The sequence below is a fragment of the Haliotis cracherodii genome, unplaced genomic scaffold, assembly GCF_022045235.1.
Source record: "Haliotis cracherodii isolate W230 unplaced genomic scaffold, xgHalCrac1.p SCAF_8, whole genome shotgun sequence".
NCBI lineage: Eukaryota > Metazoa > Mollusca > Gastropoda > Lepetellida > Haliotidae > Haliotis > Haliotis cracherodii.
The window spans coordinates 3,965,130-3,979,983 of record NW_027266341.1 but is presented as its reverse complement, the minus strand read 5'-3'; the positions used below and the strand labels follow the sequence as shown (position 1 = coordinate 3,979,983).

The following is a 14,854-nucleotide window of genomic DNA, read 5'->3' as shown; positions in this document are numbered from 1 at the left end:
CCGCTTCCTGATTTATCAAGGCATGTGCATCGGTTAGGTTGGTATTTTCACTGAAAACAAGTTCAATATTCTTCGTAGAAGAGGTAATTTCATTAGTTGTATCGCGTAGGTTTGATTCATTAAGATTTAGTGTTTCGATGGCATAATCTGAATTCTTAATGATCAGCTGATGACAGAAACACGAACGATCGCTGTGATTGAATGAATATAGCAGTACTTCAAGCAGTTCGAGCGCATGTCAAGAAACGGTGAACAGTCCACTAGGATCCCATGACTACTTTTTAAGTTAGATGGACATGATATGACTAAGTTATTATTCACATGCATTAATTTCACAATAAACATTCAATTTAATCTTTTTCTGAGTAAATGTGTTTGCTGAGTCGTGGCGAATACCGTGAAGGTGACATTCATACATTTTACTACATGACGAAATTTTTTTGTTCGACACTTGACAGTACTGTAATCATGGTAATAGGTCTGCAGAAACGAAATGATAAATTGGTGTCATATTGTGATAAATGTTAAAAATCAATATTGACAAAACTAAAGTTACTGTATCTCGTAAAGCGAGTAGGCTTAAGATAATTGATAAGTTTATGCTTAAAGAGAATATCATTGATACTGTACCTACATGTAATATTCCCAAGCTCTGGTTCATAGTATGTGACCCAAAAGACTTTGGCACGTCAAGCATGGAAAATTATACTGTCATTGCAATCTCCTAATTTCGCTTATTAACTCATGAGTAACCTATCACCCAAAATTCTGAATGTACATGATAGATTTGTAAATTATTGTTAAATTTTAGAAAATCCACTTCAAAGATTTTGTGGCCAGAGGGGAACGGGGCCGATATCCTTTAAAGGTTAATCAGCAAATTAAAATTATTAAGTACTGGATAAGATTACGCTTTCAGCAAAATAATCCTATTATTAAACATGTATTTTGATAAAAATGGGTTAGCAGAAAAAGGAATTGACTGTTGGGTTTTGGGTGTTAAGAAAATGCTGTTTAGATTTGGTTTGAGAAATGTCTGGGTCCAGCATGATAATATTTGATGTCAACAGTTTTTAAAAGAATTTCAGCAAAGGTGTAGGGATATTGATAATCAGTTGTATTTTGAGAAATTATGTATATATATTCCAGTGTATATCAGTACAAGCATATTAGGACAGAAAATATATTTGAAGATTATATGTCTGTTGAAAATATTAAACCATATAGAATTGGTTTATCTTGGCTAAGTAGCTCATCTCTTGATTTAATGATTTCTGAAGGTAGAAAGTTGAATGTTTCAAAATATAACCAATTATGCCCATTTGAATTGTTACCACTATAGAAAATGAATATAATTTTTGTTGCATTTGTCCATTCGATTTAGATTTATGACAACATCTTCTTCCCAACTATTACATTGTATTTCCCACAGAAAGAAAGTTTGTCCAGTCGTTAACATCTGATTATGTTCATATTATTCAAGTCTTGGCTAAATATACCGTTCTAGCATTTAAAAATGCTGTAAATGTTTTGTAAATTTTGTGAAATAACAAAGCTGTTGTGTGCATCCAAGACAAATGTACAAATGATGCTTTTTTATATTGTTTACAGGGCCGGTGGCCTATTTACCAAATTACACGAATATAAAGCATTCATTCATCAATGTGTAAAATGACTGAAAATTTCACTTGGCTATTTTTTAAAGGAGTAAATATTCAGTTATTTCCATAGATTAATTATGATAACACATCCCAAACATTTTGATGTTATGTTTCATCACACAGTGACTGAAAATGATAGGATTAAAAGGAAATGAAAGTCAAAGTATTTTCTCTATTTTTTGGCTTCTAATCCTTGCATAATATTTAGTCGATTGTGATGTTTTTAAGCCTATTTGAATATGTTAATAATTTCTAGTCAATCTGTAAAATAAATGGACAGATTATTTTACAGTCAATTTGAAAATGACTTAAATATTTAGACATTTTGTAAATTGCCTTAGTGAATCGCAATTTACATTGACACACGGGCTGTAACATATTCAAGCCTACAAGCATTGTCTGTCTCGCATCGAAAAACTTCCCAACAAGATGTAAAGGAACAAGAATGATTCTGTTCAATGCTACAGCAAATGAATGAAGACAAAATGCAAATATTGTAATTACAACAGACCAAAGCTAAATGTAACAAATTAGGCAGTTGCCTTGTTCAAGGAATGTATTGGTCAGTATCCACATAAAGGAACACTATCCTGTATGTCTGCAGGTGTACAAGACAACTTCCTTGATGTCACATGTCTTTGTAACAATCTAATATTTTAAAATATATATATACTACAGTGGTCCCTCGCTACAACGCTACCAATGGGGTCCAAATAATTGGTGGGGGTTATAGACGATGAGCCGTTTAACGGAATTTTTTGCGACCGTTTTATTATTGCGAGTTTTGCGAACAAGACTCAATCGCAAAAATTAAAAACGCAAAAATAAGTATAAATAATACATACATACTTTATTCATTGCAACATGTCATCAAATGTTGAAATCATCAACCAAAACCACAAGTTACTCAGTAAGTTAAAAACAAATGAATGCAGAATGGTCACATAATACATCACAAATGCCAGTGTAAACAGACCAATTAGTGTCACTGTTACCCCTTGCAATCCCTTCCGGTCAACTTTCCGGCCAACTCAGATTAACTAGCTTCTGAGAGAAGCTGTCTATTGTTTGGTAATCGAGGGGCCATCTCAACACGGCAACTCGCAAAAATATCTCGTCGCAGTATTGTCTTTGGTGTGGTATTCGCAATATTTTAACAGCGCAGAAATAAAGCTGTTTACAGTATATGCTATAGTGTTTCGGGATATTGTGACTCCTGTTCATTTTTCAACTGATCACATAAGTTTGTTATAGGTGTTTCACATAGGTGTCAATTTGTCAAGTGTCATTGGTGAGCTGAGATAGCACACGTTACAACTATTTTCATGATATCCATATTTTCTTTAGAAAATCAATTATGTTAAATAACAATGAGCGATTCTTCAACGTATTGTATTATCGGTTAATCCTTTGAACAAATTACCGTATTCGACGTAATAAGCGCCCCGCTCTTACAAGCGCCCATGGCGATATTTGCTAATATATTGGCCAGTGAACAATTCTAATTAACACCCCTTCCGATTGATCAATGTACACAACACTTATATATTTGCGTATAATACGCACTTGTGTGTTATATGCATACTTAATTATAGGCAGTTAACTGCATAAACATTTCAGGCTGTCAGCATAAACCACAAAATTTATCTTTTAACTCACTAACTTCACTAAAATAATATTCTAATAAGAGCCCCCTATTTTTAATTTTGAGAGCGCCCTGGGGGCTTATTACGTCGAATACGGTATGTTGTTTTTACATGGGCACTTCATGCCCAGATATGGGTGTATTCCTTCTGCTGTAGTAAACCTACACATGTAAAAACTTACTTTTGACAAATACACTGTGCAAGATAACAGTGATTAATCAATAGGGGTGGCTATCGTAGTAGATCATAGAGATTGATAATCGTCAACAAAATATCAATCAATTAACGATGCATATCAAGGAAGTAACTTTGAACAAATATGCAAAAAAGTCCAGGAGAAATTAACATATTTCACATCACTTGTGAGTGGTGACACATTTATGTATGGATTGCTTTGTGGACATTAAGAAATAACAAAAACAGAGGCTTTCCGTCTTCTGCAATTGACATGACTGACAATAACTAGTCTTTTTCGTTAAGTTTAAACTTTATTTCATCAAAATAGTTTGTGTAAGATATTAGTGATAATATTCCTTTCTGATGTGCTGTCCAGTGCATATTACACAACATACATTTCACCCCACTTCAGACCTGGATTTAGAGTGAATAATTTCCCCAGACACAAGAAATGCCAAATGCGTACGTTTCTCTGGTAATGTGGGTGGTGCTACAACTAATTATACCTGTAATAAATTCATGAACTGGGTTTGAAGAGAAATTCAGAACGACAACAGATACACAGGTGTCGGGTTATATCACGAAACATACATCACAAAAAGGGAGTAGTTATCATTTATCCACGCAATCTGAAATCCGTAAATGCTTTTACTGTACAGATCCTTTTTTTTAATTAAACTATAGCCATCGGGGTTTGTTCCAAATATCGACTTATGATGAGCATGATGAGCTTTCACCGTTCTTTTTTTTTTTTTTTTTTTTTTTTTTAGAAATGAACATGATGAAGTAACATGAGTCCTTTTAATACTGTAAATCTTGAAATTAACGCGAGCTTGAATTAATTGGGAAAAATACGAGTGGTCTTTGTTCGCATTATTAAACATCACATTTATATCAACAATAAGACATTTTGGATAGGAGAAATATCAACTTAGAGAGAGAGAGAGAAAGAAAGATGTCACGTCAAAATAGCATATACAATATAAACAATTATCATCAGTATTGCACCCAGCCTTTACGGGCTTATGAGACATCGTATGTACAATAAAACATGTATAAAAGTATCCAAGTAAAACATTGTAAGCTTTTTTCTTACATTGTACCATCATCTTTTCTTATTCCAGCAGCCAAGGAACTGTCAATTTTGTTGGACGCCATATTTTAATGTTATATGTGCATATTAAGATCGCAAGTTACCAAATGGCTGACTATTTTTAGTACAAAATAATAAGAAAAATAACCATCAAAACACATATTAATGTTTATGTTACCACCAGTATGATTAAAACACTTGAATAGTACATACGTGCAAATTTTAAATGTTAGGGAATATCTTCTAGTAAGAATACCAAATGATATAAGCTGAAAACAAACAGCTATGTATTCCACAACATTGATTTTTTAGCAGCACTTGTAGTAAGTATATAAACATTGTCATTCCAACACTAATTACATCCTGTGAATTGTCACTGCTGGGGTCAAGACAAGCGTTCTACTCACTTATGTCATCACTGATCACACCTGCAAGTCCCTACAGACGCCACCCACGCAACACAGTTCTTTGCGACTGCATCAAAGGCCGACACGAGCCAGCTCGCGTATATTGTTTTAGCGGAAGTACTTTACTCAGCACTAATAAGCAGTGCTATTTTGTATGTGATTGGGTTAATGTAAGGATGGATTACGGTGAGGATTCTTCTGTAAACCTGACCATTTTCTTTATACATTAATCCACTGATGCTTGAGAGGAGGTTGGTGTCACATTCATATTGAGTTGCATTTTTGGCTAGTGGCCAGTGGTCGGATTCTTTGGGAGACGCATTAGTTTCATGATTTACATCTTCTTTGATCATGGATAACCAACCAATCAGTGTTCAGCAATTTAAAGTTTACTTACGCTGTCCTTATAGATGGTAGCACTATTTCTTGTCATGCTTTGGTTAGGGAGCAAATCGACTCACGGCAGCTTGTGAGCCATAGCAGCCAGTGTCAGACAGCTGCGAAGAAGTCAGAGATTAGTGCCCCTTTAAGGGGGCACTGGTGGCCCAGTCGTCTAAGGCGCCGCAATTCACTGTGCAGATTTGCATCCCTTGGGCACGCCAGAAACCTATGATTGTGGGTTTGAATCCCGGTTCGGCCCAATCATGTTTCTAGGTCTGTCAGCACCATACCCGTGCTCGTGGGTTTCACCGAAGTGGTAAACGTCCTTCGGGCTTTCCTCCCACATTAAGCTGCCACGCCGTGATGTAACTGGAATACTGTTAAAAGCGGTGTTAAACCCAACTCACTCACTCACTAGTGCCCCTTTAAGGTTTTGTGAGAGTGTCCGATGCTAATTTGACACAAGCTAGCCTCCACAGGCTCGGTCATTGTGCATTTTAATGAATATGTGGCAATTGTTCATCCATCTCGTTCCTTAAGTAAACTCAACAGTTGGAAATGTATTTTATCAAATATTATGAATCTAAAGTCCCTCAAAATACTGTGAAGCAGGCTTCAGCTTAGTGGTTGAAGTTCTCTCTCTGTGGCTGTGTTCTAACAATAGTAACAGTGGCAGAGGCAGTCAACTCTTTTTTTGTAGGTGAGGTAATGGATTTGATGGTCAGGTTTCAGTGGGTCATTGCTCAGTTATCTGGTCCAGACGTGATTAACTACTGGCTGTCATCATATGGCTGGAATATTGCACAAAACAGGACAAAACCCCAAATGTTTCTGTATATTGCTGACTGGGATATTGCGGACTCTTATATATCATGTATATTGCTGACTGGGATATTACTGACTCTTATATCATGTATATTGCTGACTGGGATGTTTCTGACTCTTATATCATGTATATTGCTGACTGGGATGTTTCTGACTCTTATATCATGTATATTGCTGACTGGGATGTTTCTGACTCTTATATCATGTATATTGCTGACCGGGATGTTTCTGACTCTTATATCATGTATATTGCTGACTGGGATATTGCGAACTCTTATATATCATGTATATTGCTGACTGGGATGTTTCTGACTCTTATATCATGTATATTGCTGACTAGGATGTTTCTGACTCTTATATCATGTATATTGCTGACTGGGATGTTTCTGACTCTTATATCATGTATATTGCTGACTGGAATGTTTCTGACTCTTATATCATGTATATTGCTGACTGGGATGTTTCTGACTCTTATATCATGTATATTGCTGACTGGGATGTTTCTGGCTCTTATATTATGTATATTGCTGACTGGGATGTTTCTGGCTCTTATATCATGTATATTGCTGACTGGGATATTGCGGACTCTTATATATCATGTATATTGCTGACTGGGATGTTTCTGACTCTTATATCATGTATATTGCTGACTGGGATGTTTCTGACTCTTATATCATGTATATTGCTGACTGGAATGTTTCTGACTCTTATATCATGTATATTGCTGACTGGGGTGTTTCTGACTCTTATATCATGTATATTGCTGACTGGGATGTTTCTGACTCTTATATCATGTATATTGCTGACTGGGATGTTTCTGACTCTTATATCATGTATATTGCTGACTGGAATGTTTCTGACTCTTATATCATGTATATTGCTGACTGGGGTGTTTCTGACTCTTATATCATGTATATTGCTGACTGGGATGTTTCTGACTCTTATATCATGTATATTGCTGACTGGGATGTTTCTGACTCTTATATCATGTATTTTGCTGACTGGGATGTTTCTGACTCTTATATCATGTATTTTGCTGACTGGGATGTTTCTGACTCTTATATCATGTATATTGCTGACTGGGATGTTTCTGACTCTTATATCATGTATTTTGCTGACTGGGATGTTTCTGACTCTTATATCATGTATATTGCTGACTAGGATGTTTCTGACTCTTATATCATGTATATTGCTGACTGGGATGTTTCTGACTCTTATATCATGTATTTTGCTGACTGGGATGTGTCTGACTCTTATATCATGTATATTGCTGACTGGGATGTTTCTGACTCTTACATCATGTATATTGCTGACAAGGATGTTTTTGACTCTTATATCATGTATATTGCTGACTGGGATGTTTCTGACTCTTATATCATGTATATTGCTGACTGGGATGTTTCTGACTCTTATATCATGTATATTGCTGACTGGGATGTTTCTGACTCTTATATCATGTATATTGCTGACTGGGATGTTTCTGACTCTTATATCATGTATATTGCTGACTGGGATGTTTCTGACTCTTATATCATGTATATTGCTGACTGGGATATTGCGGACTCTTATATATCATGTATATTGCTGACTGGGATGTTTCTGACTCTTATATCATGTATATTGCTGACTGGGATGTTTCTGACTCTTATATCATGTATATTGCTGACTGGGATATTGCGAACTCTTATATATCATGTATATTGCTGACTGGGATGTTTCTGACTCTTATATCATGTATATTGCTGACTGGGATGTTTCTGACTCTTATATCATGTATATTGCTGACTGGGATGTTTCTGACTCTTATATCATGTATATTGCTGACTGGAATGTTTCTGACTCTTATATCATGTATATTGCTGACTGGGATGTTTCTGACTCTTATATCATGTATATTGCTGACTGGGATGTTTCTGACTCTTATATCATGTATATTGCTGACTGGGATGTTTCTGACTCTTATATCATGTATATTGCTGACTGGGATATTGCGGACTCTTATATATCATGTATATTGCTGACTGGGATGTTTCTGACTCTTATATCATGTATATTGCTGACTGGGATGTTTCTGACTCTTATATCATGTATATTGCTGACTGGGATGTTTCTGACTCTTATATCATGTATATTGCTGACTGGGATGTTTCTGACTCTCATATCATGTATATTGCTGACTGGGATATTGCGGACTCTTATATATCATGTATATTGCTGACTGGGATGTTTCTGACTCTTATATCATGTATTTTGCTGACTGGGATGTTTCTGACTCTTATATCATGTATATTGCTGACTGGGATGTTTCTGACTCTTATATCATGTATATTGCTGACTGGGATGTTTCTGACTCTTATATCATGTATATTGCTGACTGGGATGTTTCTGGCTCTTATATTATGTATATTGCTGACTGGGATGTTTCTGACTCTTATGTCATGTATATTGCTGACTGGGATGTTTCTGACTCATATATCATGTATATTGCTGACAGGGATGTTTCTGACTCATATATCATGTATATTGCTGACTGGGATGTTGCTGATTGATCATATGTTGCTGCTGGTGTTACACATCATTCACTCAATCCATGTATGGTTTCAGGATAACATCAAGAGTCCTTCCACAAAGCAGCTCAGGATGAACTTCGATAGCAAGATGCCATCAGCCGAGGGGGTGGGTGACCCGGAGCTGGCCAGCTTCATACAGATGGAGTCCCAGAAGGCCCAGCTTCAGTCCCAAATCCACAAACTGTCGGACATCTGCTGGGACACGTGCATGGACAAACCCAGAGACAAACTGGACGGTCGGACAGAGACCTGTATGAAGAACTGTGTGGAAAGATTCATAGATACCTCTTTGCAGATCACCAACCGATTCCAGCAGATGCTGCTACGCGGCACTCAGTGATGAGGCTGACTATCGGAAGGATGTGCACATGATTGCCTGAATATATGTGTTAGCTTGACAGAGAGTAGACAGACAGACTCTAGAGGTCAATGTTTAGATCAGTTGTTGACTGGATGATTGTGTAGTGAGAAGGTTCACTACACAGTCAGTGCAACACAAGACGAAGAACTCCAAGTGTGGGTAATGGAATGTATTGACCTGTTCTGTGAAGCCAGGATGGAGTGTCTGTTTCAGCTGTTTGTATCATCTAAAGTTCGACATTGTCACTTTGTAGGTTGAAATCAAAATGAAATCTTTTCTTGTCAACACGTGGTAAAGTTTTTAAATGCACATTTATAGAAATATTCCAAAGAAAATTGTTTCAACTGTTTTGCAATATTTTCATTCCTAAAATTAACAAATGTGTTATGTCTGACCAGACCTGAATGGAAGAACTACATTAAAAGGTTGATGGAGGATAGTCTGCTGTAAAAATGGTATTGATCTGAGAAGTAAGCTTGTTACATATAGATAACAAATTTAGAACATAATTTTAATAGCAGCCAAATGGACAACACATGTGATTTGATTAAAGAACCTTTTGGGAGCAGTCAAACAGTTCTTTCGGATAAACATCTTTATTCCCTGGGGTTTGGGGTGGGGTTAACAAATCTGCAAGTTCTTCATGTGACAAATCAGCCTTTCAAGGGATTTACAGATTAAATCCATTATAACAGCTCTATGTTCATATTATTACCCTGAAAGATCTGTGTGTCTAAGGTATATATATGAGAATATGTTGAATACAAAACCAGTTAATTTGATATTCTTGAAACACTGATGGTTACTAAATCATTGCGAATGAGGAATCACTTGACATAGAAACCTCTTTGGGGGATGTTCTACTTTGAAAAGTTTGATCAGTTGACTAATGGAACTTGGTTATTTTCCCATCATTGTTTTGAGTATATGCTGGTAATCAGGATAAAGGTAATTCCTGGAAAAGCTGTCAATATGGCTACATTCTGGCAAGTCCTATTATACATGTTAATAATCATGTCATATTTCATGCAGCAGTACATTCTAGACAGTTAATAAAATATTATCCTTTTGTTAGTTGCACTTTAGTTTGTTTGCTGTTTGTCATGACAATCAGCAATATTCTGCTACCTGTAAGTAATCCGGACTGGGCCACAGTGGTGGGGGGGTGGGGTAGCCTAGTGGTTAAATTGTTTTCTCGTCATGTTCGATTACCCACATGGGTACAATGTGTGAAGCCCATTTCTGGTGTCCCCTGCTGTGATAGTGCTGGAACATTGCTAGAAGCGGCGTAAAACCATACGCACTCACTCATACCAGTGGTTGATAGCATGACCAACATATAGGCATGAGGACACACAGTTAACTAAAGACCCAGCATTTGACCACCTGATCGTTGACCACATCTGCAGCCTAGTGGATATAGACCCCTCTAGGAGGGCAGAAGGTCGGTGGTAAGGTCCTGTGCGCTTTGAAGGCATCATACCAAAAGACAGTAAAAATATGTTACTTGATGTTACCCTGCCTGGTGCTCGTAATTATGGGCATAAGAAAAGGACTGGCCTCACGTGCAACCTTCAGCGCAGACCTTCAGACCCGTTTCACCTCACCTCACTTCACCACCAAAATGGGTGGTCGGGTAGCCTAGTGGTTCATATATTCACTGACCACCCCCTTGGCACGCCAGAAACCTATGATTGTGGGTTCGAATCCCGGTTCGCCCCGATTATGTTTCTAGGTTTGTCAGCACCATACCCGTGCTCGTGGGTTTCACCGAAGTGGTAAACGTCTGAGACCTGCATCGCTTTGGGCTTTCCTCCCACATTAAGCTGACACGCCGTGATATAACTGGAATACTGTTAAAAGCGGTGTTAAACCCAACTCACTCACTCACTCACTGACCACCCGATCGACCCACAAGACAAAGTTAGGGTACTGAAGTAAGGGACCTCGGCGCCGTTCCACAAAGCGATCTTAGTGCTACGTTGATCGTAAGCCTATGATAAAGTATGGGAGTTACGACCAACTAAGATCGCTTTGTGGAACGGGGCACTGTTCTCACTCAGATTTTTCAACCACAGGGAAGACAAATTCCCTCCAAATACTTTGTTAAAGCAATTTTGTTTTAACTGACATTTTAACTTTTAAAGTATATGTAGTGTAATTGGTTTCTGGGCAGGTGGTGGAGTCAGTAGATGCTCTTCAGAAACGTGTGGTCATGTTGAGCCACCTGGGAACCATTATCTTCATTAGCCAAATGAAAAACTTGAAAGTAAAGATTCCTTGTTCAAGAATATCGTGTAACTTGCTGGTGAAGGTCGTTTGGTGATTAAGGGATATTGTCTTTCCGTCTGTGTGCGTTTTATGTTTGATGTAAGTGTTGATGTCGATAGTCTGTTTTGAATGTTAGCTGAACATAATTTATCGTCTGTGTAAAAGCTTGGAATCTACTGGAGACGCGACATTTGGAGAGAGATGTACATATCCCCAGGGAGACCATGGCTGTCATTGGTAATTGGACGCATGGATAGCATTTATGTTTTCTGGACATGAAGTAACTCAAATCTGTATCAAGTGCACTATTCCCATGTGAACACATCTGGTATTTGTGATTAACTCGATACTGAGCACCACCCATGAGAGCGAATGATCAGCGAACAAGGTACTACGTCGTGTGGCGCTCGCATGCTGAAGTCAATTTACGTGTATGTTCATTTCAGTGGGTTATTTTTACGTGTAACATGCGCTTCATTGAGTATGAGAAGAAGCAGTCATAAAATATTATTGTTCGATCGTAGAAGGATTTCAGCGTCCTCATTATTCGACGCCAATTAATGAACACAAGGCACTGTTGAAGCAGTGTGCGATATACAGAGGCGCCTAAAACGAAAACAAGACTGCTCGAAGCTAGTTCTACAAGACCATAACAAGACGCTGTTCGAAGCAGTGTGCCATATAAATGGGCCTTTAAAACACAACTATTTATATATTGCAAAAATGTAATTAAAAAACTATATGCAAAAGTGTATGAGTATTTAAGTGGCACTCTTAAATGATGAAATAATTAGTTGCGTGCATATTTGTCCACTCCTCTCGTTGTGAAAGATCCGAGGTCTCGAGCAACCCATGCTTGTAAATGGCGACTGCTTGTCGTTAGGGGCGACTAACGGGATCGGGTGGTCAGGCTCGCTGACTTGGTTGATGCATGTCATCATCTCCCAGTTGCGTGGATCGATGCTCATGATATCAATTACTGGATTGTCTGGTCCAGATTGGATTATTTACAGACCGCCGTCATATAAATGGAATATTGCTGATTACGGCGTTAAACAACAAACAAACAAAGCACAGGCTCGTCCCTATATAAACGGGGTATGTGACATTGACGGATAATCTTTGGTCGACGTTCTTGGAGGACAAGTCGTCGATGTGGCCTGGCTGATTGAGGGTGAGATTGGGTCGACACAGTTGACTGTTGGTTTGTCTGTACCAGGTACTGGGACAGGTGTGGTATTGCTGGTTGGAATGTAGAATTCCATATTAGAAACACAAGTACTTAGTATATGCAACTCTCTCCCTTTACGAGAGGCATGCAAAAATAAACGCCTTGGTTTTGATAACAAACTCGATTTCTTTATGATATTTAGATCTCGTAACGGGGGCACGGGTGGCCCAGTCGTCTAAGGCGCCGCGATTCGCTATGCAGAGTTGCATCCTTTGGGCACGCCAGAAACCTATGATTGTGGGTTCGAATCCCGGTTCGCCCCAATTATGTTTCTAGGACCATACCCGTGCTCGTGGGTTTCACCGAAGTGGTAAACATCTGAGACCTGCATCACTTCGGGCTTTCCTCCCACATTAAGCTGACACGCCGCGATATAACTGGAATACTGTTAAAAGCGGCGTCAAACCCAACTCACTCACTAGATCTCGTAACGTATTTATTGATGCACATTGTATTTATCTACAATATACTGTAAATCAAATCTTTTTTGGAAGCAAAGTCCAACTGTTTGTCCTTTACCTGTTATTATAGGCGATATGATAATCCTATCAATGAGAATCTCACAACACGTTACGAGCACAGTGTGTTTTTGTGTGTGTTTTTTTCTTAACTCAGCACTTAACAGCAGCAATATTCCAGCTATATGACGGCGTTCTTTAAATAAGAGTCTGGACCAGACTATCTAGTGATTGACATCTTGAGCATCGATCTACTCAACTGAGATACGATGACATGCATCAATCAAATCACCGAGCCTGACCACCCGATCCCGGTAGTCGCCTCTGGGGATGGGCATAGTCGCCTTTTACGGCAAGCATGGGTTGCTGAAGACCTATCCTAACCCGGATCTTCACGTATTCATGACCCGAGTGAAGCAGCTATGTCCAAATGTATGCTTTCTTTACCCCGGCAGTTTAGGTTCTCATGCCCCTCAGTTTATATTTCTGTTAATTCAACCACAGTGCTGCATGGCATGTACTGTACCGGGTCAGAACACTCTTGTTCAAAATCAACAATGCCTTTGAGCTATATCATAACACCCAGAAGCAAATCTTCCTCTTCCTGCTTCCATGACAGTCACACACCATAATGTTATCATGTGGAGTTGTAGATTACAATAGTTACAGGAAGGAATGGACCTTTCAGTGTCCAGAAAGACGCTTGCACCTTGACTATCAAGTCTGAGATATTTTTTACGAAAGTCCAGTTGCTTCTCACACTGACATGGATATTCCTGTGTGGTGTATACTCGATGAATTCCCGTGCCCCAGTTGTCCGGTTGCTGGTAACCTGTTATCACTACACTGGTATGCAGTCCACCAACACGTCTCCTCAGTGGATGTAAATAGATGTCTTGCTTCATCGTGGTTTTGCCTTTGTCAAATCGTAACGTGAGTACAACCATTGTCTTGTTAAGCAAAGGAACTCATCCAAACAGATGGTAATTTGGAAGGCTGCGGACATGTCGATGTACATTATATTACCAATAACGATCATTTTAAAGTAATTAGATAACCCTTTCATGAAATACTGAAAAAAAGACGTGTGATGACGTCAAGCTGTTGCTGTTGTCGTTGATTCAGAGCTAGGAATTCACTGGTCATTCTGAACATGCGCTTTAGGCAAGTCAGACTGACGCAAATACATGTCATTATGCAAATTATAGAGAATTACGATACAAACCATAACATGGTTTTAGTGGGAGAAATCACTGGAATCTGTGGATCCCGGAAGTAGAACCATGAGATTCGCAGGATTTCTCCTTTAGAAAACGCAAGTCCAAACGTAGGGATATATTTCAGGTTTGAAAAAGTAGGGATGTGTTTGAAGTTTCACAATATACATATCTGCAATTGCCGGCACAATTGAGTCACTCGCATGTTTGTTAGTGTTGCAGTTTGCGTTTGGGTGGGCTATTCATTGAAACGTTTGCTCGTTCGAAATCCCCCATTGTGTTTCTCTCTTTGTACTCTGTGTGAAGCGTATTCTTGATGCCACCCGTCGTGATATGGTTGGAAAAGCGACATGACACTCTACTCTGGACCCTGCTATCATATAAGACGGTTGGGATGGTATATTATATTATATATAAAGGAACGCAATTGCCATCTAGGAGAACAATATGTGAAATGTAGGGCTTCCTCATTGACACATCTTTGTAAAATTTGAACAATCTACTTGCTTTTTTTTGTAGGATACTCTCACCATTTCGTTAACACCTGTTATTATTT

The 14,854-nt window shown here is 38.3% G+C and overlaps 1 protein-coding gene across 1 annotated transcript; it reads left to right on the top strand.

Annotated features, from left to right (window-relative positions):
- Positions 1-15: 15 nt before the first annotated feature.
- LOC139449903 (mitochondrial import inner membrane translocase subunit Tim8 B-like) lies at positions 16-9,955 on the top strand. The gene is made up of 2 exons (XM_071231494.1): positions 16-83; positions 8,795-9,955. The coding sequence occupies exon 2, from the start codon at positions 8,831-8,833 to the stop codon at positions 9,098-9,100; it is 270 nt and encodes an 89-aa protein (XP_071087595.1). The 5' UTR covers positions 16-83; positions 8,795-8,830; the 3' UTR covers positions 9,101-9,955.
- Positions 9,956-14,854: the final 4,899 nt, after the last annotated feature.

Coding starts and splice junctions, on each gene's coding strand:
- LOC139449903 (XM_071231494.1), top strand. CDS start 8,831: ATGAACTTCGATAGCAAGATGCCATCAGCCGAGGGGGTGGGTGACCCG.